The 27,371-nt window shown below is 40.0% G+C and overlaps 1 protein-coding gene across 3 annotated transcripts; it reads left to right on the top strand.

The window, feature by feature from the left end:
* Positions 1 to 536: 536 nt before the first annotated feature.
* Positions 537 to 27,371, top strand: MORF4L1 (mortality factor 4 like 1). 3 transcript variants are annotated; one of them, XM_009210738.2, is made up of 13 exons: positions 542 to 818; positions 6,254 to 6,300; positions 8,812 to 8,879; positions 14,192 to 14,308; positions 15,357 to 15,443; positions 16,465 to 16,545; positions 20,570 to 20,595; positions 21,078 to 21,166; positions 21,816 to 21,917; positions 23,157 to 23,245; positions 23,673 to 23,845; positions 24,454 to 24,538; positions 26,605 to 27,371. In XM_009210738.2, the coding sequence occupies exons 1-13, from the start codon at positions 779 to 781 to the stop codon at positions 26,687 to 26,689; spliced, it is 1,089 nt and encodes a 362-aa protein (XP_009209002.1). In that variant the 5' UTR covers positions 542 to 778; the 3' UTR covers positions 26,690 to 27,371. The 3 variants fall into 3 exon arrangements, with proteins under 3 accessions (XP_003901327.1, XP_009209002.1, XP_031524300.1); XM_003901278.3 differs by lacking the exon at positions 14,192 to 14,308 and having other exon boundaries at positions 537 to 818; XM_031668440.1 differs by lacking the exons at positions 8,812 to 8,879; positions 14,192 to 14,308 and having other exon boundaries at positions 710 to 818.

The following is a 27,371-nucleotide window of genomic DNA, read 5'->3' as shown; positions in this document are numbered from 1 at the left end:
TCTCAAAAAGCCAAAGCCTGACTAGTGTTTCCCACGTCATCTTCCTCATTTCCGCAAGGCCGGGACTGGAGAAGAGGAGGTAGACCTGGGAGCCAACAAATGGCTATCAATCCCACCAAATAGACTAGGCAGTGGGCTTGCTAAACAACGAAGCTTCCAGAAGCGGACCCCACTTCCCATCCTCTTGTGGCCACATTGCTGATCCTAAAGCTTTTCTATGCAAAAACTAGCGGAATGCTATTGAATATAGGTTTCCGAGGCAGCCCTATTCTCTCCGACTACTTCAACATCAATGGGGGCTTATTTGCCCAAAGGACGTCGCAACTGGGTTTTTCCCATTCTTTCATCGCTGGTGGTTCACCGCCCCCACTCTCCCCCATTGCCCGCTCTGCTTTAACCTCCCACGTAATCAAATCCCCGCTTTACCAACCCGCAGCAGCCCGGGGGATGGGGAGTGGCGGGGGGGTGGGGAGGAGTGGGGTAGGGTAGCCGGCCCCTCCCCCACCCAGCTGCGCCTCCACCAACTAGAAACTACCAGTCCCGGCGTGCCCCGGGGCGGCGCGGGCGCAGGGGCGCGGGCGCGGCGGGTTGTCGTTGGCTGGAGCAGCGGCTGCGCGGGTCGCGCTGCTGTGAGGTCTGCGGGCGCTGGCAAATCCGGCCCAGGATGTAGAGCTGGCAGTGCCTGACGGCGCGTCTGACGCGGAGTTGGGTGGGGTAGAGAGTAGGGGGCGGTAGTCGGGGGTGGTGGGAGAAGGAGGAGGCGGCGAATCACTTATAAATGGCGCCGAAGCAGGACCCGAAGCCTAAATTCCAGGAGGGTGAGTGTGCGCCTTTGGGAAAAAGGCACCTAACGGCGCAGGAGGTGGAGGCGGGCTCGAGGTGGTTGAGGTTTGAGGGCCGGGGGTGGCTCGGGGTGCACCCTGAGAAGGCGGCGGATAGTGCTTTGTGCGGGGAAAGCGCATTGCGGATGGCTATTCCGATGCGTCATTGTGAGCGCTTTGTGAAGTGAAAGTGCTACGCAGGCGTTAGAGTGGGAGAGGGAGCGTTTGGCGCGTGGCACACCCTCGTCAAGTGTTTGTTATTGTTCTGAGGAAGAGGGCGCGCAGAGAGCAGCCTATTGTAGGGAGGCGACCAAGGCGCCATGGCGGCGGTTAGGGGAAGTGATGTGGCGGCGGGGGGAGGGGCGGTGGTGGTTTCTGGCTGTCCTGCAGCGCGCCCGGCCGCTTGGGCAGCCACGACAGGCGGTTAGGTGCTCCCTGGAGCCCCGGGGTGGTCGCGTTCGGTGGAGACTCGGAGCTGCAGATGGGGGTGGGTTTGGCGCCACGGGGCGGGAGAACTGCGTTGTAAAATGGCCGTTGCAACATGGCGGCTTCATCATGGCCGCTGGCGTCTCTGCCCCGTATGCAGGCGCAGCTTCAGGGCAGATGCAGCGCCCCCTTCCACGAAGACCGCAAGGTTGCCGGGACCCTTCGCTTACCTCAGAGTGGTGGGTGGGGACAGAAAAAAAAAAAAAAAGGATCAGTGGGATGAGCGTTTTCCTCCGCTTTGTGTTGCCTGGAGGCCTCACTCTGCTCTCAGGCGCAGTGCCAAGATCCTATGGTAATGTTAGTGCGCTCTCGCTTTGCAGTTGCTCGTAAAAAGTAACTAAAAATGATCTGAATGCAGTGTTAACGCCGTTTGCATTTGTAAGTCCCATTGTCTCGACGTCATTTTTTAAATGCAGTAATTGTTTGATTAGTTGCAGTGTTTAACAGTGACTTGAAAGTTGAGTTTATTTTTATTAATTGGTTTTCGATTGGCATGAGTTTTGGCCAGGGTTAGACTGCCAGTGGAAGGCAGCTCTTTAAATTTTCACAACGCTTCAATTTATGTATAATAAGGTGGAGGTCTAATAGCTAAAAAGGAAGTAAAATCCTGTTGAAAAGGAGGAACACTCTAATATTCGTTTTCATTGCTATGGAAATTTATGCTAGTTACCGTAAATACGGTGTTTCCATGCGTACTATTTTTGTTCTAGGGATTTTTAGACTTGCATTAAAATTCCTTTTAGAGACATAAATCTTAAACCGTAGTACTGCGTATTGTAATCTTATGGGATATTTAAGGGAGTTTTAGGGGTATTTTGTTAACGAGTGACTTTTTTGTTTATATTTTTGAGACGATGTCTCACTCTGTCACCTAGGCTGGAGGGCAGTTTTGGTACTCGGCTCACCTCTGCCCCCCGGGCTAAAGCGAGCCTCCCAAGTAGCTCGGATCACTGACGCGCGCCGTCACGCCCGGCTGAGTTTTGTTCTGTTTTGTTTTTAGGGGTTTTTTCTTTCTTTGTGGGTTTTGGTTTTTGTTTTTTTTTTTTTTTTTGTATTTTTGGTAGGGACGGAGTTTCATGATGCCCAGGCTGGTCTTGAAGTCTTGGGCTCAAGCGATCCACCCGCCTCGGCCTCCCAAAGTGGGAGGATTACGGGCGTGAGCTATCGCGCTCAGCCGTGTGACTTTTAATACCCTTCTCCCACCTTGAGAATCTGTGACTCTACCTCCTATGGATTCATTATTTTACTAGACGTTTTAGAGCAGATATTCTTAGTCAGTGCATTCAGAGGGTCCGTGAAATTGAATGAGGAAGATGTGTTTTTTCTGTGTATCCAAGTTTAGTATTTCAGTTAACAGTGTAATTCCTCTCCCCAAACCCCGAAAAAAAACGCCGCATTAGTATTTTCAGTGTATTTTTATATCTCAGCATTACAGTTGTGGAAGATGTTTTCAGTTATCAATCATTCTCGTTTCTTCAAAATTAGGGTAGTTGCTGGATGAGCAGCCAAGTCTTTGTCCTGTAATGTCATAGAACGTGACATTTAAAATGTTTTGGTGTTTCGGTACAGTTGGTTGCCTTTGTACTACTGTGTGTTTTATGTATTTATGAAACCATTCGGCTCGTAGGCTGTATCAGACTGTCAAGGCACAAAAAGTTAATCGCTTCTGTAGGAACAGCCTAAGGTTGGCTATTTAAGGAAGCGCTTTAGTTCTAGAGGGTTGCTAGTTAAGAGGGGAATAGCAGCAGAGAATTCCTTGTGCCGTTTTTTTTTGTTTGTTTGTTTTTTTGTTTTTTTTGAGACGGAGTCTCGCTCTGTCGCCCAGGCTGGAGTGCAGTGGCCGGATCTCAGCTCACTGCAAGCTCCGCCTCCCGGGTTTACGCCATTCTCCTGCCTCAGCCTTCGGAGTAGCTGGGACTACAGGCGCCCGCCACCTCGCCCGGCTAGTTTTTTTGTATTTTTTAGTAGAGACGGGGTTTCACCGTGTTAGCCAGGATGGTGTCGATCTCCTGACCTCGTGATCCGCCCGTCTCGGCCTCCCAAAGTGCTGAGATTACAGGCTTGAGCCACCGCGCCCGGCCCCCTTGTGCTGTTTTAAGTGGTGTAATTGGAGAAAGGTAGGAACCAAGGTATCCCCAAGTATGGTTTTGAAAGCTGTGTGAGATATTCTGTACTTAACATTATTTTCCAGATGTATTTTCTACTTGTGTTTAAAATGGAATTGTATAACCACCTTTTAAAAATGATTTTAGTGGGCCGGGCGCGGTGACTCACGCCTCTAATCCCAGCACTTTGGGAGACTGAGGTCAGGAGTTCGGGACCAAGCCTGGCCAACCTGGTGAAACCCAGTCTCTACTAAAAATACAAAAATTAGCAGGGCGTGGTGACAGGCGCCTGTAATCCCAGCTACTCGGGAGGCTGAGGCAGGAGAATCGCTTGAACCCAAGAGGCGGGGGTGGCAGTAGGCCGATGTCGTGCCATCGCACTCCAGCCTGGGCCACAGCGAGACTCCATCTCAAAAAAAAAAATTTATTTATAAGATGATCAGAGAATATCTTGCAAGGGAAAAGGAATATTTTATGAATGCTAACAGAATCGTCTTGAAACACTCCAGAGTAATGTAATGGTAGAAAAAAGAGTGGTGAGAAATAGTGTTTTTTTGTGTGTGTTTTTGTTTTTGTTTTCTTTTTGAGACAGTCTTGCTCTGTTGCCCAGGCTGGAATGCAGTGGCGCGGATCTTGGGTCACTGCAGCCTCCGCCTCCTGGGTTCAAGCGATTCTCCTATCTCAGCCTTCTGAATAGCTGGGATTACAGGCACGCGACACCGCACCCAGCTTTTTAGTAGAGACAGTGTTTCACCATGTTGGCCAGGATGGTCTCAATCTCCTGACCTCGTCATCAGCCCACCTCGGACTTCCAAAGTTATGGGATTACAGGTGCGAGCCGCTGCGCCCGGCCGAGAAATAGTGTTTTTAATGATTCTTGTAAACTTGTAAAAAAGTTTTTTTATTTGAATGTTCTATAAGCAATTCTTAAGGCATAGTGACTTCTTTGCAGTGGACTTGGTTTTCCGTTGGAAATGGTTTTTTTTGTTTGTTTTGTTTTGTTTTGTTTTTGAGATGGAGCATTTGCTGTCCTGGGTCATACTCCTCAGCGCTGTGTATTTTTTCAACAGAATACTAGGGCCTCTAGCTAGAATGGAGGTCAGAGGGCCTCCGTTTCAGTGCACTTTTTTCCGGCAGCAGCAGCGAAGGGGGAAAAAATGGTAGGCCATTTTCAGAGTGCCTTTAAAATGTACCTGGAGAGTGAAATTAGGAAACACAGATCTGATCTGATCTTTGGCGCTGTTACTAGCAGTATGGTTTAACCATTTTAGTTCTTGTTCCTGGGCTGTTGGAGAAGTCTTTGATCTCCCTGTTTTCCAATCTCCACTTTAATGCAGAAATGCTTTGCGTAGGTCCAGCAGCCTCTAGCAGTGATTCTTTATAGAGTGAACCACTTACAAGAATTAAATAAAGTTAATAGGTCGTGCTCTGGGAGATTCTTGTAATATGGGTCTCTGGTGAGGCTTGAAAATACATAGTTTAAAAATATTTTTTAAATTTTAATTTTTTTTGAGGCAGAGTCTTGCTCTGTCATCCGGGCTGGAGTGCAGTGGTGTGATCTCTGCTCACTGCAACCTCCAGCTCCTGGGTTCAAGCAATTCTTCTGTCTCAGCCTCTCGAGTAGCTGGGACTAGAGGTGTGCACTCCCATGTCCGGGTGATATATGTGTGTGTGTGTGTATGTGTGTGTGTGTGTATGTGTGTATATATACGTGTGTGTGTATATATGTGTTTGTATATATGTGTATATGTGTGTGTGTGTATATATGTATATAAGAGATGGAGTCTCATTCTCACCCAGGCTGAAGTGCAGTGGCACGATCTTAGCTCACTGCAACCTCCACCTCCTGGGTTCAAGCGATTCTTGTGCCTCAGCCTCCTGAGTAGCTGGGATTATAGGCACACACCACCATGCCTGGCTAATTTTTTGTACTTTTAGAAGAGATAGGGTTTCTCCTCTTGGCCAGGCTGGTCTCAAACTCCTGACCTCAGGTGATCCACCCACCTCGGCTTCCCTAAGTACTGGGATTATAGGCGTGAGCCACCTTGTCATGCCTGCTCTGTTAATTTTAGAGCTAAAAAAGAGCTGACATTGTTGGATATTTCAGTTGTCCGTGGGTCTGTTGAAACCAAGTGGACTGAAAATGTGTGCAAAATCTTTCAGCTGTAGTCAAATGTAATCTGAGGTACTGCGTAGAATTGCTTCCAAGACTTCCAGGTCCTGACATTTTGTTTAGTCTTGCGAGTAGGCTCAACATAGACTGTTAAGTTCCAAAGGTTAGGCTTTATTGTCTCATTTCTTTGTTCATTGAAGCAGCTTAGCACTTAGAACATCATTCCACATTTGAGGAATGAACATAGTGAGACCCCTTAATCCAGCCAATCTCTGATGTGTATTGATATTTTAATGTGTAGGATATTTTACTGAGTAAAAGGGTTGGAAGCAGATATACAAGTGGAGAATAAAGGTCCTCAACTTAGAAAACCAGATGAGGAAATCTTTAAATAACTGTATTTTCAGATGTACAGTTAAAACCAACCAACCTTGACAGCGTTGCAGGAGATTCTACCTATGTGCTTGACAGGTGATAGATGATTTAATTATTTAAGTAGATTGACCTGCTAATAAATTGTTTTTGTTTTTACCATCGGATACCAACGGTGTTTTTGTTGTAGGGTGTGGTTGAAGTTTGAGCCAAAGTGGTACTCTGTATAGCTGTCCCGGCTTTTCCTAATTTGGCTAGGAATACCCTAATAATAGTGTGATGACTCTCTAAGATGTGAATCATCTTATAGATGAGAAGAAATTACAATTAATCCAGTACTTTTTCTCCCTTTACAGGTGAGCGAGTGCTGTGCTTTCATGGGCCTCTTCTTTATGAAGCAAAGGTATGAAACTTGTTTTCTGTTGAGAAGTTGGCCAAAACTACTGGTTAGATTTGACCGTTTACTATACAAGTGCAGTGTTTTGTTGTTGCCTCAGTAAGAGAGTTGCCTGTTTTAGGTTCGTAGTTAATAAATTTCTTCATTTTTCTGGGATTTTTATTGTTTTGCTTTAGTGGCTCAAATAAATTAAAACATTGCTACTGTCTTCCACTTTTCTTACCGATCTGGAAGTAGCATTTGAGGGGAGTGTTAGAAGGGGAAGATGGGTTGTGGGAAAAAATAGCATTTTATGGTTAATGACTTGGTGAGAAAACATTGCTCAAGTTAGTTTTAAAAGTAAATATATGCTGAGTAAGCATTGAGCTAATTATATTAGGTTAAAAGTAAAAGCTAATATTAAAAATAAATACATTTAACTTTTGATTGTTGGTTTGTCTGGCAAAATTTGAATCCTGGGAGGCTTCTTTTGTATCAGAGTGTGCTCAAGTTTTAAAAACTGATTTTACATTTAGCTGAAGGTAAGCAGGAGAATGCATTCCAAAGTCAAAAAAAGTTACAGTATTTTGTTTCTGATAACTTTTTTAGTAAAAATATTTAAGACTTGACTATACCTTAAACAGTTGTAGCTCTAAAAATGAACCCGTAAAGTACAAAACAGTATGTTTAATTTATGCAATTTCTGCGTAAATTCTTGAATAGTTTTATGCTATATGTGTCTGAAAATAGCCTTAATTATAAAGTGTCAGACAATTCTGACTAAATATTAGCCATTTTCACTACTTTTTTTTTTCCTGTGCTCTAAATACACAGAAATGTGTTTTTTTTTGTTTTTTTTTTGTTTTTTTGAGACGGAGTGTTGCTCTGTCGCCCAGGCTGGAGTGCAGTGGCGCAATCTCGGCTCACTGCAAGCTCCGCCTCCCGGGTTCACGCCATTCTCCTGCCTCAGCCTCCCGAGTAGCTGGGACTACAGGCGCCCGCCACTGCGCCCGGCTAATTTTTTGTATTTTTAGTAGAGACGGGGTTTCACCATGGTCTCGATCTCCTGACCTTGTGATCCACCCGCCTCGGCCTCCCAAAGTGCTGGGATTACAGGCGGGAGCCACCGCGCCCGGCAGAAATGTGTTTTTAAAGTTCTGAAGAGCCAAACGCGGTGGCACATGCATGTAGTTTCAACTACTCAGAAGGCTGAGGCTAGAGGATTGCTTGAGCCCAGGAGTTCAAGGCCAGTCTGGGCAACCAAGCGAGACTGTCTCTCCTGCTTGCCTGCCCCCCCCCCCCCCCCCCCCCCCACAGTATTGCTCTGTCGCCCAGGCTGGAGTGCAGTGGTGCGACCTCTGCCCCTCCGCCTCCCGGCTCCTGCCTCAACCTCTTGAGTAGCTGGGATTACAGGGGCCAGTCACCACACCCAGCTAATTTTTGTAGTTTTAGTAGAGACGGGGTTTCAATATGTTGACCAGGGTGGTCTTGAACTCCTGACCTTGTGATCCACCCGCCTTGGCCTCCCAAAGTGTTGGGATTAGAGGCATGAGCCACCACCCCACGGGAGACTCTCTTAAAAAAAAATCCTAAAATGGCTGAATTTGGATGTATGGAGATGGTCAGGAATTTCTAAGTATATGTATATGTACATATATCTTAATGATATAACGTTTATACAGTTTATAAGTGCTAAATTACAAGCCTGTCATCCTAGGGCTTTGGGGAGCCAAGGCAGGAGGATCTCTTGAGGCCAGGAGTTTTGAGATCAGTCTGGGCAAGATAGCAAGACTCTCTACCAAAAAAAAAAAATTGTGTGTCCTGTTAATCATTTTTATCCCGAATGTTGTTTTTTGTGTATCAACGTTTGGCAAACTCTACTAAACTGGCTGAGGTTTCTCCTGGCAGCTGACACTCTGGTAAACAATTTTTGAATTGAAGCTATCAAAACAAATTAAACTGTTGTGGTTATTTTGGTTTTCTCTTAAAGACTTTTAAATCCAAATCCAGTTAGTCATCACTTGTCACAGTTAATGACTTGCTTCTAATAATTCCTTTTGTCTGCCTGCTTTTAAGAAAAATGTGAAATATTTTTAATTCATTGCTTTACAAGTTGTTTAATTTTTCTCAAACAGGTCCGTTTACTGCCTTTCATAAGCCAATGAAGTTCTTTTATAATATAGTTTAAAGACTTTGTTTTAGAGGAATTTGCTTTTGAAATAAATATAGCTCCTGGCTAATTAGACTGAGAAAACACAAGCATAGCTTTCTTTAGCTGTCCTTGGATGGCTTTTCTAATCCATTGATTAAAGATTTAGGGTGAGCTTTTATGCTTGTGGTTCTCAGCTTTGTTGGACCTTTTGTGACTAATCTGCAGTTTTGTAACTTGAGTATTCTGCAAGCTTAAATAGTGTTCTCTTAGTCCTTTTGTTTAGGCCACCATAAAGCTTGTGTAGAGTGTCTTTGAAGGATGATTTGAAAAGGTAGTGTCTCTTTAAAAAATTTCTAAGTGAATTATTATTTTTTTTTGAATTTCAGTGTGTAAAGGTTGCCATAAAGGACAAACAAGTGAAATACTTTATACATTACAGTGGTTGGAATAAAAAGTGAGTATTAGATCTTACAATTTTATTTATAATTAACAAGATAGCTTGTGTCACGGACTGGCTTAACAAGCGTATGCTTTTCAATTCTTCTGCAGTTTTAATGTAATATAATACATATTGAAGCAAGGGTGAATCATTTGTAGTGTGACAAAACTATTGGAAATTAGGGTACTGAGCCATTTTAATTTAAATATACTTGGTTCTTGGGAGTATTTATTATGTGCTAGTGTAATACCTAATAGTCATATAGTCAACCAATTATTCTGGTTGAATGTGGCAATCACATTTTTCTGTTTTGTTTCTGTTTTTTTTTTTTTTTTCCCGGTTTTGGTACGTTTTTAGGATGGCCTGAATTTTTTGGCCTTACCACAAACATTGATTATATATGTTATTTCAAGCAGCTGTGCTGAAAACCAGTTGGGTTTTCTGTCTAGAAAAGGGGAAAGGATAAAGGTTGCTTCATTGAGAAATAAAGACAGAATTTACCAACTCATTTTCTGAACTTCGGAAACATGATTTAGTGTTGACAGAAAATGACTTAATGTGACCCACTTTTTAGCATGATTTAACACAGAAATTCAATTATAGAGTCTTAATTTCTCACCCCTAAGAGTTAAGCCTTTTTTTTTATTTTGGAGATGGAATTTCACTTTTTTTGCCTGGGCTGGAGTGCAATGGCGTGAGCTTGGCTCACTGCAACCTCCGCCTCCTGGGTTCCAAGCGATTCTCCTGCCTCAGCCTCCTGAGTAGCTGGGATTACAGGCAGCCGCCACCACGCCCAGCTAATTTTTTGTGTTTTTAGTAGAGATGGAGTTTCACCACATTGGCCAGGCTGGTCTTGAACTCCTGACCTCAGGTGATCCTCCCAAAGTGCTGGGATTACAGGTGTGAGTCACTGTGCCCGGCCTTTGTGTGTGTGTGTGTGTGTGTGTGTGTGTGTGTGTGTGTGTGTATGTAAAGCACCAATGTTACTGATCTATTTCCAGGAATGGACAGTGGGTATAGATTGAACACATTCTAGAATGTCCATCCAGTGGAGCTCTTTTTCAGTGATGAGACTTTTCTCCTTGGGCCTCACAAATAACCCTGTCTAAAAATTTACCCAAGTCTCCTATTTGGTGATTGTAATTAAAAGACTTGTAATTTTTACTGTGGGAGGTTTTACATTTTATTAATGATGCTTTGTCCTTCAAAGATAGCACTGCCATTGCTATTTAGTATTGTTCTTGCGAAATTGCCCTCTAGTAACTTAAGGCTTTGTGTCACCTGACTCAGGCTCTGGTACCTGGTTTACCATGGGAGCAGTGCCATCTGATTTGATAAGTATTCTGTTACTATGGAAGGAGTTTTTTTTTTTTTTTTTTTTTTTCCCCTGTGAAGTTCACTGGCCCTGTGACTTTGGTCTTGTTTCATATAGTACTCTATCTAGGTGACCAACCCAGTTAATTTTATTTCTTTGTTAGGAAGTTGTTTTCACGTATCAGATGTTTTCAGCTGAGAATTTATTAGACATTTCACTTCCATTAATATAAATGTGGAAAGGTAGAAATCTGAAATGCATAGAAGTGCATCCTGACAACTTGTGGGTTTTTTCCCCAGTTAATGATAATTAAAGTATTTCTAATAATCAGTGAGATGTGGTGGTGCGCACCTGTAGCCTCAGCTACTTGGAAGGCTGAGGCAGGGGGATTATTTGAGCCCAGGAGTTTGAGGCTGCAGTGAACTATGATGTGCCACTGCACTCTAGCCTGAGTAACAGAGCAAGACCTGGACTCCTTTAAAAAGAAACAATAACATCTATTTCTAATAATGATAGGTAATATCTAATAATGATAGGTAACTCCAGCCTCATGGACTTGTATTATAAATATTGAGAAGTTGGGAAAATAATGGAGAAAACTGTCTTGGTGAAAGTAAACTGTGCTTTTAGTACTAAATGGATTCTAATATCTAGGAAACAGGAAAATAGTGACTCGTAGTGTATCTCATAGCTTTTTATTACTAAACAGTGCCTTGCTAAAACTGCATTTCAATCTCTATTAGACTTACATTTTATGTGTTAATATTCTGACAATATCCAGATAAAGTTGAGAGTGTTAGGAGAATCTCATTTCTCTACAGGAAAGATAATAATTTTATGCATACTATGAGTGGGAAAGACCATAAAGGATATAAGAGAAAAATACAAAGCAAATTTATGGGTTAGGCTTACTCTCCTCCACCTCCTGCATTTTAAAGCAATTGTTTTAGAGCCAGTATGGTGGTACCTATAGTTTTAGCTTCTTGGGAGGCTGAGGTTGAGCCCAGGAGTTTGAGGCCAGCCTGGGCAACATAGCTAGACACCCCTCTTATAATTAAGCAAATAAAAATTATAAAGAAGTGTTTGAGGCTGGGTGTGGTGGCTCACGCCTCTAATCTCAGCACTTTGGGAGGCCAAGGCGGGTGGATCACGAGGTCAGGAGATCGAGACTATCCTGGCTAACATGGTGAAACCCCGTCTCTACTAAAAATACAAAAAACTAGCCGGGCGTGAGGGTGGCGGGCGCCTGTAGTCTCAGCTACTTGGGAGGCTGAGGCGGGAGAATGGCGTGAACCCGGGAGGCGGAGCTTGCAGTGAGCCGAGATCAGGCCACTGCACTCCAGCCTGGGAGACACAGCGAGACTCCGTCTCAAAAAAAATAAAAAAAATAAAAATAAAAAAAATTAGTCAGGTGTGGTGACACATGCCTGTAGTCTCAGCTGTTAGGAGATTGAGGCAGGAGAATCACTTGAACCCGGGAGGTGGAGATTGCATTGAGCTGAGATCGCACCACTGTATTCCAGCCTAGGCTGCAGAGCGAGACTCAGGAAAAAAAAAAAGATTGAACACATAAGAAACGAAGTAAAGGAAACTATGAAAAAGGAATAGAATAAAGAAGATATTTTTAAAAACCTTAAAAAATTATTTTAGAATTTTACCTTAGTAACTGTGAATACAGCTTTTGTGCTTAGTTCTTTTTCACATACAATAGATACCCTGTATAAAATTGCACACATAGATGTGTACAGCGCAAAGACTGGATTTTAAGCGGCATTTGTAGCTTGTCACAAATTGTGAAAATACCAAATGCTTTGTATTTTCTGATTTTACTGCTTCGAAAAATTTTCCTCTTTGGTGTATTGTAGTCCAGTAACTCAAAGAAATGATAGGTTTGTGTAGATTTTTTTGTTCTCAACTAATTTGACACATATTAATTACTGTTGGGGAAAGTTAAGAAGAAATGGCATCAAATATTAGATTTGTTACTATCTTTGTAGATGTATTGAGGAATATATCAGAAATGTCTTTGGTTGACTTGGCGTGTAGATAAATATATGCAATATTGAAAGAATGATCTTAGCTTTAGGAAGTCTTCAAAGAAACCTTTAAATTCATTTTGAAAGGAGGAGGAGTTATTCAAATACCTAACGTGTTGTGTATTTAGTCTGTGTAAGTACTGCCCATGGATCATTGACTCTGGGAAGTAGTCACGTTACCGTTAGAAAACTACGAAATTCTAGATGGGTGCGATGATTCACGCCTGTAATCCCAGCACTTGGGGAGGCCAAGGTGGGCAGATCATCTGAGGTCAGGAGTTCGAGATCAGCCTGGGCAACACAATCAGACTCTGTCTCAAAAAAAAAAAAAAAGAAAAAGAAAAGAAAATTACGAAATTCTTTTATGCTTCACCTATATATAAAATTTTCTGAGTGGCCTTCAGTTATTACCATGGATCATTGTAACTTTGGGAATTGCACTCACAAATGACCTTTAGAAAATTCTGAAATTTGGGCCGGGTGTGGTGGCTCACGCCTGTAATCCCAGCACTTTGGGAGGCCAAGGTGGGCGGATCACAAGGTCAGGAGTTCAAGACCAGCCTGGCCACCATGGTGAAACCCTGTCTCTACCAAAAGTACAAAAATTAGCCAGGTGTGGTGGCTCATGCCTGTAATCCCAGCTGCTCGGGAGGCTGAGGCAGGAGAACCACTTGAACCTGGGAGGCAGAGGTTGCAGTGAACTGAGATCGTGCCACTGCACTCCAGCCTGGGTGACAGAGTAAGACTTGTCTCAAAAAAAAAAAAAAATTCTTGCCGGTCAGAATGGCTCAGGCCTGTAATCCCAGCACTTTGGGAGACCTAGGCAGGTGGATCACGAGGTCAGGAGTTCAAGACCAGCCTGGCCAACATGGTGAAACTCCATCTCTACTAAGAATACAAAAATTAGCTAGGTGTGGTGGCGCGCACCTTTAGTCCCAGCTACTTGGGAGGCTGAGACAGGAGAATCGCTTGAATTCAGGAGGTGGAGGTTGCAGTGAGCCGAGATCATGCCACTGCACTCCAGCCTGGAGTGAGACTTTGTATTAACAAAAAAGAAAACATTCTGAAATTCTTTTATGGTTGACTTATATGTAAAAATTTCTGAGTGTTTGGCTTTCAGTTATTATCCTAGTAGTGATGTTCCTTAGAGCAAAAGATGTCCACTTCATTTTTCTTTGGTTCAGCAAGGATTGTCAGCTCTTTACCTATAAAGCAAACTCTAACAGTAACTTTGTGTTTAAAGCAAGTTGCTTATTTAAATACATTTTATATCAGTGGGAAAGGGTTTATAACATTCTAAAATGGAAACTTGTAAGTGAAAATTGGCTAACTCCCTTTGATTTAGAGAGAATTGGAATAGATATAAATACATGACCAGGCACGGTGGCTCACGCCTGTAATCCTAGCACTTTGGGAAGCTGAGGTGGGCGGATCACCTGAGGTTGGGAGTTTGAGACAAGCCTGACCAACATGGAGAAACCCCGTCTCTACTAAAAATACAAAATTAACCAGGTGTGGTGGTGCATGCCCATAATCCCAGCTACTCAGGAGGCTAAGGCAGGAGAATCGCTTAAACCCAGGGAGGTGGAGGTTGTGGTGAGCCAAGATCGCACCGTTGCACTCCTGCCTGGGCAACAAGAGTGCAATTCCGTCTCAAAAAAAAACATATACACACACACACACACACACACACACATAAATATCTCAAAAATCTCATTTTGAAAATGGCTTGTGTGGGGTACTTTTTAAAATTCATACAACAAAACCTTAATCCCCAAATTGGAATTTTCTTAAACTTCAGTTAATCTTTTTTCAAAAACATACTAGATGATTGAGATTTCTAAATTTTCAAACCTCATTGGAATTTGTTGACACAGACACTTAAATATTCCATTTGTAAATGAATCTTAATAAAGCTAAAGCCAAATTCTGCACCTGGTCACTGAGATTACTTTGTACTATGCTGTCTGTATCAGAAGTGCTGTGAGGCCCAGGCGCTCTGAAAAATCATTGAAGACACGTGAGGATATTGTAGCCCTTTTTCCTGTTCCTGAAGGAGCTCCCTCAGTACTCCACCCCCTCCTGACCTCTAGGTAAATGCATGTTTTGAAATTTTCTCTAGGAAATCATGTTCAGGATTGCTTTTTATTATTTTCCTTTTGGCTGTATTATATGAGGTCAGAGGTGGGAAATCATTAAACAAAAGAAAGTCTTAAATTTTTTTTTAATTGGGTACCTTGAGAGTACACCTAATTGTGTCACTAAAGGAGCTCCATCAGCAGGAGAAAAGATTAACTGCTCAAAAAAATTTAGCATTCCCTAAGAAATAACAGTTTTGTTTGCCATTTTTGGTGAAAAAACACATAATCAGAAATTGTGTTTTGAACAAGCTTTTTGAAGTGCCAGAATGCCTTAACATTTTTAAGAGAGTTGGTTCTGCCTTCTAATATTTAGAAAGCCAGCTTTCTGATCAGCCTTGAAAGTTAGTGTGTGTGCATTTGTGACTGAATGAAGGTGAAGAATGGTGTCGAATCATTTTAATACTTTACATACTTGACTAGGTTCCAGTCTAGTTGGTGTTTGAGTATTGTAGACTTCCTTATATGTTTCTGACATATTTTTAGTGTTGTTTGTGTCAGGGATTCGCAGGTGTTTTACATGTATTCTCATAACAATTTTTTGAGATAAGTACGGTTGTTCTCATTTCATAATGAAATGAAAACACAAAAAGCTATGTGGAACTTTGTCATTACATACAGCTGGTTTTAATTTTTAAAAATAACTGAGTTTTTGACTCCTGTGCTTTATTTTTGACAATTAAAGTCTTTAAGATAACATAAGGCTAGTCACTTAGTGAATGTTACATTAAGTGCCAAACTCTTAAGCCATTTCTAAAAATGATTTGAATAATCTGCTTTTGGACTCCGGCAGCTTAGATTTGGAATGCTGCTTTTTGAAAATAAAAAGTTTTCCTTTTTACAGAACAGACTTCCTTTAGATTTTCATTTTAGTTGAGACTACATTTGTAGTGCTAGTTCATCAAATTATTTCAGAGAAATCCAGTCTTGCCTCTTGGGTCTCAGAAAATAAGTTGGAGAACAGAGTATTTTTGAGTTAAATTTTAACTTTCCTCTTTTTCAGTTGGGATGAGTGGGTTCCAGAGAGCAGAGTACTCAAATACGTGGACACCAATTTGCAGAAACAGCGAGAACTTCAAAAAGCCAATCAGTAAGTTTGTTTTGTGAACTGAATATTAAGGAGAAATGCCTGTAGATTAATTTTTGGGCATGGAATGAACAATGGAGATCATGTTGGCTACCCTGCCTATAAAATAATTTCTGGTACCTCTCAGCTGCTGTGTTACAGCTTTGACTTCAAGTAATCAGGCCATTTCTAGGTAAAGGAAGTAGCATACCTGCCATTACTTAAGCTTATCCTTAGATCTAGGTAGAAAACAGCAGAATGTTTTTGGAAATTGCTATAGGTGTGAACTCATTGGTAAACATCTTTCTTATTTTTGGGGCTCTGGAAGACAAATTTGGTGGGGAAACAAGAAAGCAAACGAGGCATTGCCTATTCTGTTTTTCATCTCTGAAAGCACAGGAAAAGGGACCCTGTAAGACTGATCTATAGGGTAATTTCAAAGTTGAAATGTATATTTAAAAAATTAAAATGATGGCCGGGCGCGGTGGCTCATGCCTGTAATCCCAGCACTCTGGGAGGCCAAGGCAGGTGGATTATGAGGTCAGGAGATCAAGACCATTGTGGCTAACACGGTGAAACCCTGTCTCTACTAAAAATACAAAAAATTAGCTGGGCATGGTGGCAGCCGCCTGTAGTTCCAGCTGTTTGGGAGGCTGAGGCAGGAGAATGGTGTGAACCCGGGAGGCGGGGCTTGCAGTGAGCGGAGATCACACCACTGCATTCTAGCCTGGTAACAGTGAAACTGTCTCCAAAAAAAAAAAAAAAAGAACAGATAAAACATTGGGATTAGTGAATTCCAAAGCAAATGGAATTTTCAGTGCTATGAGAACTATTACAGTCACTTTTTATTACATTGATTTTAATTGAGCCTTTTTCTGTTTGTTGAGTATTTTGTTTGATTTTTTGGAAATATCCCTGTCCAACTTGTTAAAAACTTGGTGCCAGAATTTGAATATAAATTCCTAATGGAATCAGGCTGACATAATTTTTTTTTTTTCATGTAAATGCTCATTTTATGTTGACATTACTGAAATTATTTTTGAAGGGAGCAGTATGCAGAGGGGAAGATGAGAGGGGCTGCCCCAGGAAAGAAGACATCTGGTCTGCAACAGAAAAATGTTGAAGTGTAAGAAGCTCTTTGTTTTGATTTTGCATACTATATGTGAAGATAATATTTTATACTCATTGTGTGTTAGACTGTGTTGAAAATTGAAACTTTTGGAACATTGTCGGAACCAGTAAGAATCCCATTCCTCAGGTATCAGGTCATTAAAGTAGTTTAAAATACATATTGCTTAATTTTCCTCAGCAGATTCCCTCTCCCTTTAACTTGTGTGTATAAATATATGCGTGTGTAATGTTTTCTCTTACAAAGAAAGTATTAGTGGTTATAAGTTTTGAGATAATTTTTGGCAAGCCTTTTCAAACGTAAAAAGCAAGTGCTGGCAAGTGCTAAAAATACATACCAATTAACCCCCACTTTAGTGAAACCCATGGTAAGAATTTGTGAGAAGTTAAGGTTTCAAATAACTGCCCTTCCCGTCTTCACCCCCAAGAAAACCTTTGCTTTTTTTGAGACAGAGTTTCCCTCTTGTTGCCCAGGCTGGAGTGCAGTGGTGTGTGATCTGTGCTCACTGCAACCTCTGCCTCCGGGTTCAAGTGATTCTCCTGCCTCAGCCTCTCAAGTAGCTGGGATTATAGGCATGCGCGACCACGTCTGGCTGATTTTTGTATTTTTAGTAGAGATGGGGTTTCACCATGTTGGTCAGGCTGACCTCCTGACCTCAGGTGATCCACCTGCCTCGGCCTCCCAAAATGCTGGGATTACAGGCGTGAGCCACTGCTTCCGGCCCAAAACCATTACTTCTTGTTAACTCTAGATTTTAGAACATCTGATAAGAAGCCTAGAGTGAGAAAGTCATGTGCATGTATACATTTTGTATGTTTAAAGTTTGTGTAGGATGGTGTGGTAGCTCACACCTGTAATTCCCCTACTTTGGGAGGCTGAGGCAGGAGGATGGTTTGAGCCCAACTTGGACAGCATCGGGAGCCCCTGGTTCTACAGAAAAATAAAAAAATTAGCCTGGGGGTGGTGGCACATGCTTGTAGTCCCACCTATATAGGAAGCCAATATGTGAGGATCACTTGAGCCCAGGAGGTCAAGGCTGCACTTTAGTCTTGGCAACTGAGTGAGACCCTGTCTTAAAAAAAAAAAAAAAAAAGAAAAGAAAAAAAAAAGTTGATGTACCTGAAAGTGGATGACAAGAGTGGTAACTTAATAAGTATTCTTAAGTATTTGTTAATAATAAAAACAAAGATTATAATTTTTATTAAGAGGCCATTTTATTTCTTACCAGACTTATTGATCTGCCTTTTCTACTTAAAAGTAAGGTGTTGCTATCCTCAGTGCTTTGGGAGGCTGAGGGAGGAGGGATTGCTTGAGGCCAGGAGTTCTGGGCTGCAGTGATCTGTGATTGCACCACTGCATTCTAGCCTCTTAAAAAAAGGTGTTACTAATGAAGGTATCTAGCATTTAATGCATTTGGAGATGTTTGAAACCGTTTTTTTTTGTTTTTTGTTTTTTTTTTTTACTCTTTTGGTGAGAAGATAATTGGTTTGGCAAGGAGTAAGTGTGTTACTGTTTGAGGATTGCTCATAGTTTTATTAAGTGGTAACATGTTTTCGTGATCTGGTTCTTTGTAAAACTGTAGTGTAGTATTTCATTAAGATTTAATAGTAATTATATCTTAAAAGGCAGCAATTTCTCTTTATTTAGAAAAGATATTTTTATCAAATAGTTTATAACTAATTCTTTATCACTGTGCCAAGTTACATAGAAATTCAAGTGGTAGTATGCCCATAAGTTATTTGCATTTGAATACAGTATTGTGCAGTTTCAACTACAAAAATAATGGCTGAGTAAATATATGAAGTAAAGCTTTAAAATTCAAATTTCCCATTCTTGAACAGTAGAAGCCTCTTCACATTGGCTTCTGAGTCTTTTGAAGGATCCTGAGTCTAGATGTTTGAAGCATGAATGTCAGTCTCTTACTACTGGGACTTATTGAAGTGTATGGGTTGAATATCCCTTGTGTGAAGTGTTTCGGACCAGAAGTGTTTCATATTTCAGACTTTTTTTGGATTTTGAGATGGTTGCGTTATACTTACCTGTTGAACATCCCAAATACAAAATCCAAAATGCTCCAATGAGCATCTCCTTTGAATGTCATGTTGGCTCAGAAATTGGCATTTTTGGAGCATTTTGGCTTGGGGATGCTGAACCTGTATATTTTATAGATCTCTTACTTTAGAGTTGAGATCACTTGTCAGTGTTTTAGTTTTATATTATAGAGTGAGTGGGTAAAGGATTGAGTGTGAGGACTCTTGGTTTCCCTTAGTCTCCACATATTGACATGTGCGACTAAAGTTCATGGTTGACTTTGTCCGAGAAATACAGTCCAACAGATTTTTACAAAACTAACAGAGAAAACCTATACTTCAGTTTGGCCAGATTTTTGTATTTATATCCAAACATAAGTTAATTTTAATTGTCAAACCTTTAGACCTAAATTAAATGAATATATTTAATTAATAACATTTATAAGTATTATTTAAAGCTACAGAAAAGTAAAAAAATCCAGGTGTTATAGTATCTTTCCATTGAAAGTAATCCATAATCATGGGCTTTATAAACTGTTTCCCTTGTGGTCTAGAAATAATAATGTAAAAAAGCAAAATTAGGCCAGGCATGGTGGCACACGCCTGTAATAGCAGCATTTTGGAAGGCCGAGGTAGGCGAATCACTTGAGATCAGGAGTTTGAGACCAGCCTGACCAACATGGTGAAATCGCGTCTCTATTAAAATACAAAAATTAGCTGGGAGTGGTGGTGGGTGCCTATAAACCCAGCTACTTGGGAGGCTGAGGCAGGAGAATTGCTTGAACCCGGGAGGAGGAGGTTACAGTGAGCCGAGATCACCCAACAGACAGAGCAAAACTCCGTCTCAAAAAAATAAATAAATAAAATAAAAAAGCAAAACTAGCAATTTTCCATTTGGCAGTATGTAAGTAGACATGAGTTAAGTTGCTGTTAGAGATGATAATCAAGATGAGGAGACTTAAGTGTTGTCCTAAATGTGGGATTATGGAGTGCGTAGTATTGAACAGGAGGGAACATAATTTAGAGAAGAAATAAAGTGAAAGTTTGGACCAGTGAGAATAGAATAACAGATTGGTACTTAAGAAGTATACAAGCCTGGGCAACATAGTGCTAGAGACCTCTATCTCTGCAAAATAAAAAATAAAAACAGAAAAATTCACCCAGCATGTTCGTGTGTGCCTGTGATTCTAGCTACCTGGGAGGCTGAGACGGGAAGATTGCTGGTGCCCAGAAGGTCAAGGCTGCATTGAGTCGTGATTGCACCACTGTACCCCAGTCTGGTCAACAGACTGTCTCCAAAACAAAACAAAAAAACCCAACAACAAAAGAAATATACAAATCTAAAAATTAATATTTTGGGGAACAGAAATAATTGGAAAAAAATTCTAACCTTTGACACTTTTTTGGTGGGTCTAATAATGTAGTGTATACTATAACACATGTTAATATAACCTTGGAAGAACGAAGTTGTTTACTAAAGTGTTCTTGGTTTGCTTTTCTGTTTTTTTGTCTTTGAAACTCTGTCACCAAGACTGGAGTGCAGTGGTGCAATCTCGGCTCACTGCAGCCTTGGCCTCCTGGGCTCACGTGATCCTCTCACCTCAGCTTCACAAGTAGCTGGGACTATAGGCGCTTGCCACTATGCCCAGTTAATTTTTGTATTTTTTATGGAGAAGAAGATTTGCTATGTTGCCCAGGCTTGTCTCAAATTTTGAGCTCAAGAGATCCACCCCCCTTCACTTCCCAAAATGCTGGGATTACAGGCATGTGCCACTGCGCCTGGCTTGGTTTACTTTTTTCTATTATGTGGAGAGAGATGGGAATTTAACCAATTGTTAATAAAAATCCTTGTGTCTGAGTAGGACACGATTTACCACCTGATCTTTTATCCAAGTTAGTATTTCTCTGTGAACTTAACCCTGATAAAGGGAGTTGAAACAAAGGCAGTTTTACTGGAAATAATTATTTTTCTTCTTTTTCTCTCCTTTTAGGAAAACAAAAAAGAACAAACAGAAAAGTAAGAATATTAACTTTCTTAACGTTAATTTATGTTACCTTTATAACATTGACATTTTTAGTTAGACTATTTTGAAAGCTATGAAATTTTGGAGTAGGCTTATATTTATTGATTATTTCAAATAGGTGTTTCACAGCAGTGTTATAAAATAGGTACATGGTGGTAGAGACCTTTTTTTTACCAAGGAGAAACTCGTGAGCATTTATTTTCATCTGCTTTAGTCTTAATTACTCCCACTGAGAAGATAACATTTATAAATAAATGGAAGGTGATGATACTAAATCCTATACTAAATGTTTGGTAGAGCTCTTCGTGAAAGTTGTATTTTTGATGGGAATATGATTCTTTAACTTAGATTCAGGTAACAGCTGTGTAATGGAGAAATAATATAATGAAAAGGGAGAATGTGTCAAGAGGACTATTTTCCTTATAGAATTTGTTAAATTAGCTAAAATGAGACTCCTCCCCCCCAACATTTACAGCACCTGGAAATGGAGATGGTGGCAGTACCAGTGAGACCCCTCAGCCTCCTCGGAAGAAAAGGGCCCGGGTAGATCCTACTGTTGAAAATGTGAGTTTTTCTTGAGTTTATGAGTAGCATGTTAGGATTTTTAGTCTCAGTTATATGACATAACCATGGGAGCTTTGATTCTCTACAAGATTTGCTTACATGGTTAATTCTTGAAATTAAACATTTTCTCTTTTGGGGTAAAGTATATGTTTCTGTACATTTTTATTTCACCTCTAGCTCTAGATTTACCTACCCAGTTAATCATCATTTGTTGTGTAACCTTCACCTACAAGACTATTTCTTTGGTGTTAGATATATATTTTTATGAGTTAAAGATGTACCTTTAAGATGGTTGTGTTTGGAATAGTTGTTTTGGTATCAATGGTAAATAAGAAAATATTAAGTTAAAATATATCAAGTCAGTGTGTTTCATTTCCTGAACAAGAGAAACCTTACTGAAGAATTTTTACCTTTACAAGAAAATGCTCTAAATAGACTATAGTTCGGGTCAGATTCTTTTCTCCGAACAGCAAACTATGTGTGGTCTTTTTCATTTACGATTTTTAAAAATGACAGTACGGCTGTATGTGTGGTTGGCTACTTTAAGAATTTATCCCTAGTGCTTCTAAAAGTCAGCTCCCTTCCATGTTTGGTATTTAGCTTTAGCAAGAAAGGTTAGGTTTTTAATACTCTTCCTATTTCTATTTAGGAGGAAACATTCATGAACAGAGTTGAAGTTAAAGTAAAGATTCCTGAAGAGCTAAAACCGTGGCTTGTTGATGACTGGGACTTAATTACCAGGCAAAAACAGGTAACTTGAAAAGCTACCCAGATTGTTAAGCTGTATGATACATTCCTGCTAGCAAAAAAAGTTTTTAAAGGAAAGTGTTATATTGACTTGAATTATTAAGGCATGACTGATAAAATAATACTGTAATTTAGAGGCTGAACATTTTAGAACTACTACCAGAAAGAATAACTTGGAGAAGAATAACAGTTCACATATAAATTTTATGAATTTGTAATGATAAAGGTGGAAATAACTGGTTTTTGGAGATTGCTACGGCAGGAACTTGTTCTGAAAATTCGTAAAGGCAAAGAAGCATGTGTTTACTGTCTTATTGTCATTGCTGATGGTAGGACATAGAAAGCACACACCACCACCTGCAAGGTGTTCATGACCCTGAAAAGAACCTGAATCTTACTAAGCGCCTGAGTCTATTATTAGTTTGCAGGAAATAAGATGTTTAATGGAGCGACATGTTTATCAGTCATTGAACTCTATAATTGAGAGTTTTTTGGACAAACGAAGCTATTTAAACAAATGGCATAGGTAGGGTTAGGGATAGTGGGGGGAGATGATTAGGGACTGCTTGAGGATTATGAGACTTAAGAGACATATCAGTCTGTGTGTGGGTACGGTTTTTCTGGATTTGAATCCTTTGGAGGATTATGCAATTATAGCTAAACTGCAAAGATTCAAGCCATGGCTGTATCACTTATTATTTGTGAGCTTGGACAAGTTTCTTAGTCTTTTTGTGCTTTTGTTTCTGCATTTAATGGAATAGTAGTTCCTATTTGACAATGCTAATGAGAGGATGAAAAGATAATTATTTTAATGCTTTAAACTAGGTCTAGCAAATAATATGCATAACAGTAAATGATGACTTGGTAATACTACAAAGGCACATTCATGTCTGTTGTGTGTCTAGCAGATTGATGTTTTTAAAAGTTTTGCTGTTCTGTCCAGTAGAGTTTCATTAGCCACATTTGACTGTTTAAATATATAGATGCCCCATAACTTACAATGGGGTTACATCCCAATAAACCCAGCAGAGAGCTGGAAAATTAAGTCAAACCATTTTAAGTTGAGAACTGTCTGTAATTAAATTTTTAGTTTCTCAGCTACATTATCCATGTTTTAAGTGCTGAATGCCTCCTAATTTGAAATACTGTTACTGTTACCTGATCTTTGTATAAAAACTTGCCTGGTATAATTTTTCTTTAAAAAAGAGAGTGCGTATATTTATGCATGTTTTTGTCTTCATAGCTCTTTTATCTTCCTGCCAAGAAGAATGTGGATTCCATTCTTGAGGATTATGCAAATTACAAGAAATCTCGTGGAAACACAGATAATAAGTAAGAATATACATTTTTCAGATACACTCAAAGACATTTGAAAAAGTTTCTAAATAAGTCATCCGAAACTTGTACTGACTCCGAACCAGTACCACCAGAAACTAGCAAAATAGAATTTCACTGCTTTGACACTGGAATTGGCTGGCTGACTTTTTCTTAAAGGGCCAGATAGTAAATATTTTTAGGCAAAATTTAAGCTATCATGTAGCTATTTTGTATAACCATTTAAAATTTAACCATCTGAAAATGTAAGAATCATCTTAATTGCTTTAGTTTGTCAAACCCTGCTTTCATATGCCCTTTTAAAACATCTCAGCTATGGTTCATTGTTACTAGCTCAGTTTTTAATTCTTTAAATTGGTTGAATTATTCTGTATCTCAGTTCTTTTCATTGACCAGTTTTGGAATATTTTTGTTCATTTATCAGGGAGTATGCGGTTAATGAAGTTGTGGCAGGGATAAAAGAATACTTCAACGTAATGTTGGGCACCCAGCTACTCTACAAATTTGAGAGACCACAGTATGCCGAAATTCTTGCAGATCATCCCGATGCACCCATGTCCCAGGTGTATGGAGCGCCACATCTCCTCAGATTATTTGGTAATATTCCATGTGGAAAATAATGGATTTTACTTTTTGGAGGGGTTTTCCCTAAATGAGTAAGAGGTAAAGTAATTCACTTTCCAAAACATGACTCCATTTTAATTTGAACTTTTGTCTAGAATGTTAAATAGCAAAATCTCTTTGGGAGCAAGGGTTTCAAAAATCATGTATTTTACTTTATTTATTTTTATTTTATTATAATTTTTTTTTGAGACAGAGTCTCACTCTGTTGCCCAGGCTAGAGTGCAGTGGTGCGATCTGCTCACTGCAACCTCCGCGCCTCCTGGGTTCAAGCAATTCTCCTGCCTCAGACTCCCAAGTAGCTGGGATTACAGGCGTGAACCACCACACCTGTGCTAATTTTTGTATTTTCAGTAGTGATGGGGTTTCACCACGTTGGCCAGGGTGGTCTCGAATTCCTGACCTCAAGTGATCTGCCTACCTTGGCCTCCCAAAGTGCTGGGATTACAGGCGTGAGTCACCACGCTTGGCCTAAAATCATGTATTTTAAAGGAATTGGTGGTGTTTGCTCACATAATTAAAATACATGGTTGTAGTGCTCCTGCCTTGGATGTAATTTTGGATAAATTCTCTTGTTTAAACAGTACGAATTGGAGCAATGTTGGCCTATACACCTCTGGATGAGAAGAGCCTTGCTTTATTACTCAATTATCTTCATGATTTCCTAAAGTAAGTCTGTGCTTGAAATTATAAACATGAATTTGAAAATTAGTGTGTAATGGGAGGGATTGGCAGTATAGATGCTAAAACATTAAACATTGTATTGGTACAGGCATAGATAGACCGTAATGGAGCAGTATAAGTAAGTGCAAATATAGTGGAGTCTTAGAAATGACAGACGGTATATGGATGGCATATTGGTGCAGTAGGGGAAAGCAGTGGAATCTGGTAGATGGTGATAAGACAGCTGACAGTTTGGAAGAAAACAAAGCCACACTTTGTGTGATGTCATGTACCAAACATCACATGTGTACCAAAATTCAAGATGAATCGAAGTTTAAAATTGTTAAGATAATGAGAGGACAAATGTAATATTTTCATAGTTCTGTAGTGTTCCATTTATGATAAATGGCTGGTACCTTTAATACACACAGAGTTCTTCGGTAAGAAATGAACAAACCAGTGAAAAGTAGGACAGGAAGTTTACAGCCATAGCAGCACAAAGGACCATTAAAAATATGTCAAAAATAATGATAGAAGTATAAACTGTCAGCAAAGTAGCACTTGTCAGATTGGCTAAGGTTTAAATGTTTGAAGAAATGGAGAAAAGGGCAATCCTGGTTTCTACTAGTTTTTGGAGGGCATTTTTATAATAGTGAAGAATTTGAAACAAGAACTTAATTAAAAGGATGAGGTCATTCTAAACATACTGATAAAGATGTCTGTGTTTTCATTTGTAGGACAGCCAAGTTGTGGTAGAGGAGTATGGTATAATTCTTACTTGTAGAGAAACATTATTTTAATCTTTGCATAAGATCTGGCTTTCCAATGTGGATCTTAGTTAATACTGGATTATTTCTTGGGAGTAGTGTTGGGAGGAAGGGTGGGAGTTTTCAGTTTCTACTTTGTATATTTCTGTATATGAATTTTCTCATTACAGTCGTTTTACAGTAAATTTAAAACTGCAACGTGGACTTGAGAATCGAGGCAAAATTTACTGTTTTTGCTTTACTAATGATAAATACCTTCTTTATGGAATGTGCTGTACTACTTGACATTTCACCTTCTCTTTTATATAATGATTTTTTTTTTAAAAAAAGTTTATTCATTTAGAGATGGAGTCTTGCTCTGTTGCCCAGGCTGGAGTGCAGTGATGGCAATCACGGCTCATTGCAACCTCCACCTCCTGGGTTCAAGCGATTCTCGTGCCTCAGCCTCCCAAGTAGCTGGGATTAGAGGTGTATACCACTATGCCTGACTAATGTTTGTATTTTTAGTAGAGAGGGGGTTTTGCCATGTTGGCCAGTCTGGTCTTGAACTCCTGGCCTCAAATTTTTCTGCCTCGGCCCCCCAAAGTGCTGTGATTACAGGGGTAAGCACCCACTCTTGGCCTGATATGACTTTTTTTTCTTTTTTTTTTTTTTCTTTTTTGGAGATGGAGATTTGCGCTTGTCCATGCTGGACTACAATGGCGTGATCTCAGCTCACCACAACCTGTGCCTCCAGGTTCAAGCAATTCTCCTGCCTCAGCCTCCCAAGTAGCTGGGATTACAGGCATGCGCCACCATGTGCTAATTTTGTGTCTTTAGTAGAGACGGGGATTCTCCACGTTGGTCAGGCTGGTCTTGAACTCACAACCTCAGGTGATCGGCCTGCCTTGGCCTCACAAAGTGCTGGGATTATGGGCATGAGCCACTACTCCCGGCTGATACGATTTTTTTCTAAAGAAAATATCTAGATGTTCTTTTAGGGTAATGCTGTCATGTAATAGGTTAATTGTTTCTTAAAGATAGTTCAAACTCCCAGGTTGGTATTCTGAAGACATAACTGTTCTTTGCTGTTTAGAAATAGGGGAGTAATTCCAGAGTTCATTCTTTTGTATATGCATAGTGTTGTTTATTATAGAACCTTATTTACCTGAATTGTCATTATGTGTGGTTTTATTGTGAGAGAATGTCTAGTTTAATGTATTTTAGGGAAGTGTTTTCTGTGGCTTATGTATATAATATATAGGAAGAGATTTGGATTAAGCTAATGACTTTAAAAATTTTTTGTAATGAGTATTTTATTTTTAGGTACCTGGCAAAGAATTCTGCAACTTTGTTTAGTGCCAGCGATTACGAAGTGGCTCCTCCTGAGTACCATCGGAAAGCTGTGTGAGAGGCACTCTCACTCACTTATGTTTGGATCTCCGTAAACACATTTTTGTTCTTAGTCTATCTCTTGTACAAACGATGTGCTTTGAAGATGTTAGTGTATAACAATTGATGTTTGTTTTCTGTTTGATTTTTAAACAGAGAAAATAAAAGGGGTAATAGCTCCTTTTTTCTTTTCTTTTCTTTTTTTTTTCATTTCAAATTTGCTGCCAGTGTTTTCAATGATGGACAACAGAGGGATATGCTGTAGAGTGTTTTATTGCCTAGTTGACAAAGCTGCTTTTGAATGCTGGTGGTTCTATTCCTTTGACACTACGCACTTTTATAATACGTGTTAATGCTATATGACAAAATGCTCTGATTCCTAGTGCCAAAGGTTCAATTCAGTGTATATAACTGAACACACTCATCCATTTGTGCTCCTTTTTTTTTTTTTTTTTTTTTAAATGGTGCTTAAAGTAAAGAGCCCATCCTTTGCAAGTCATCCATGTTGTTACTTAGGCATTTTATCTTTGCTCAAATTGTTGAAGAATGGTGGCTTGTTTCATGGTTTTTGTATTTGTGTCTAATGCACGTTTTAACATGATAGACGCAATGCATTGTGTAGCTAGTTTTCTGGAAAAGTCAATCTTTTAGGAATTGTTTTTCAGATCTTCAATAAATTTTTTCTTTAAATTTCAAAAAAA

The sequence above is a fragment of the Papio anubis genome, chromosome 7 (genome assembly GCF_008728515.1).
Source record: "Papio anubis isolate 15944 chromosome 7, Panubis1.0, whole genome shotgun sequence".
Lineage (NCBI taxonomy): Eukaryota > Metazoa > Chordata > Mammalia > Primates > Cercopithecidae > Papio > Papio anubis.
The sequence above is the reverse complement of the archived record's forward strand: the minus strand, read 5'-3'. Positions and strand labels throughout refer to the sequence as shown.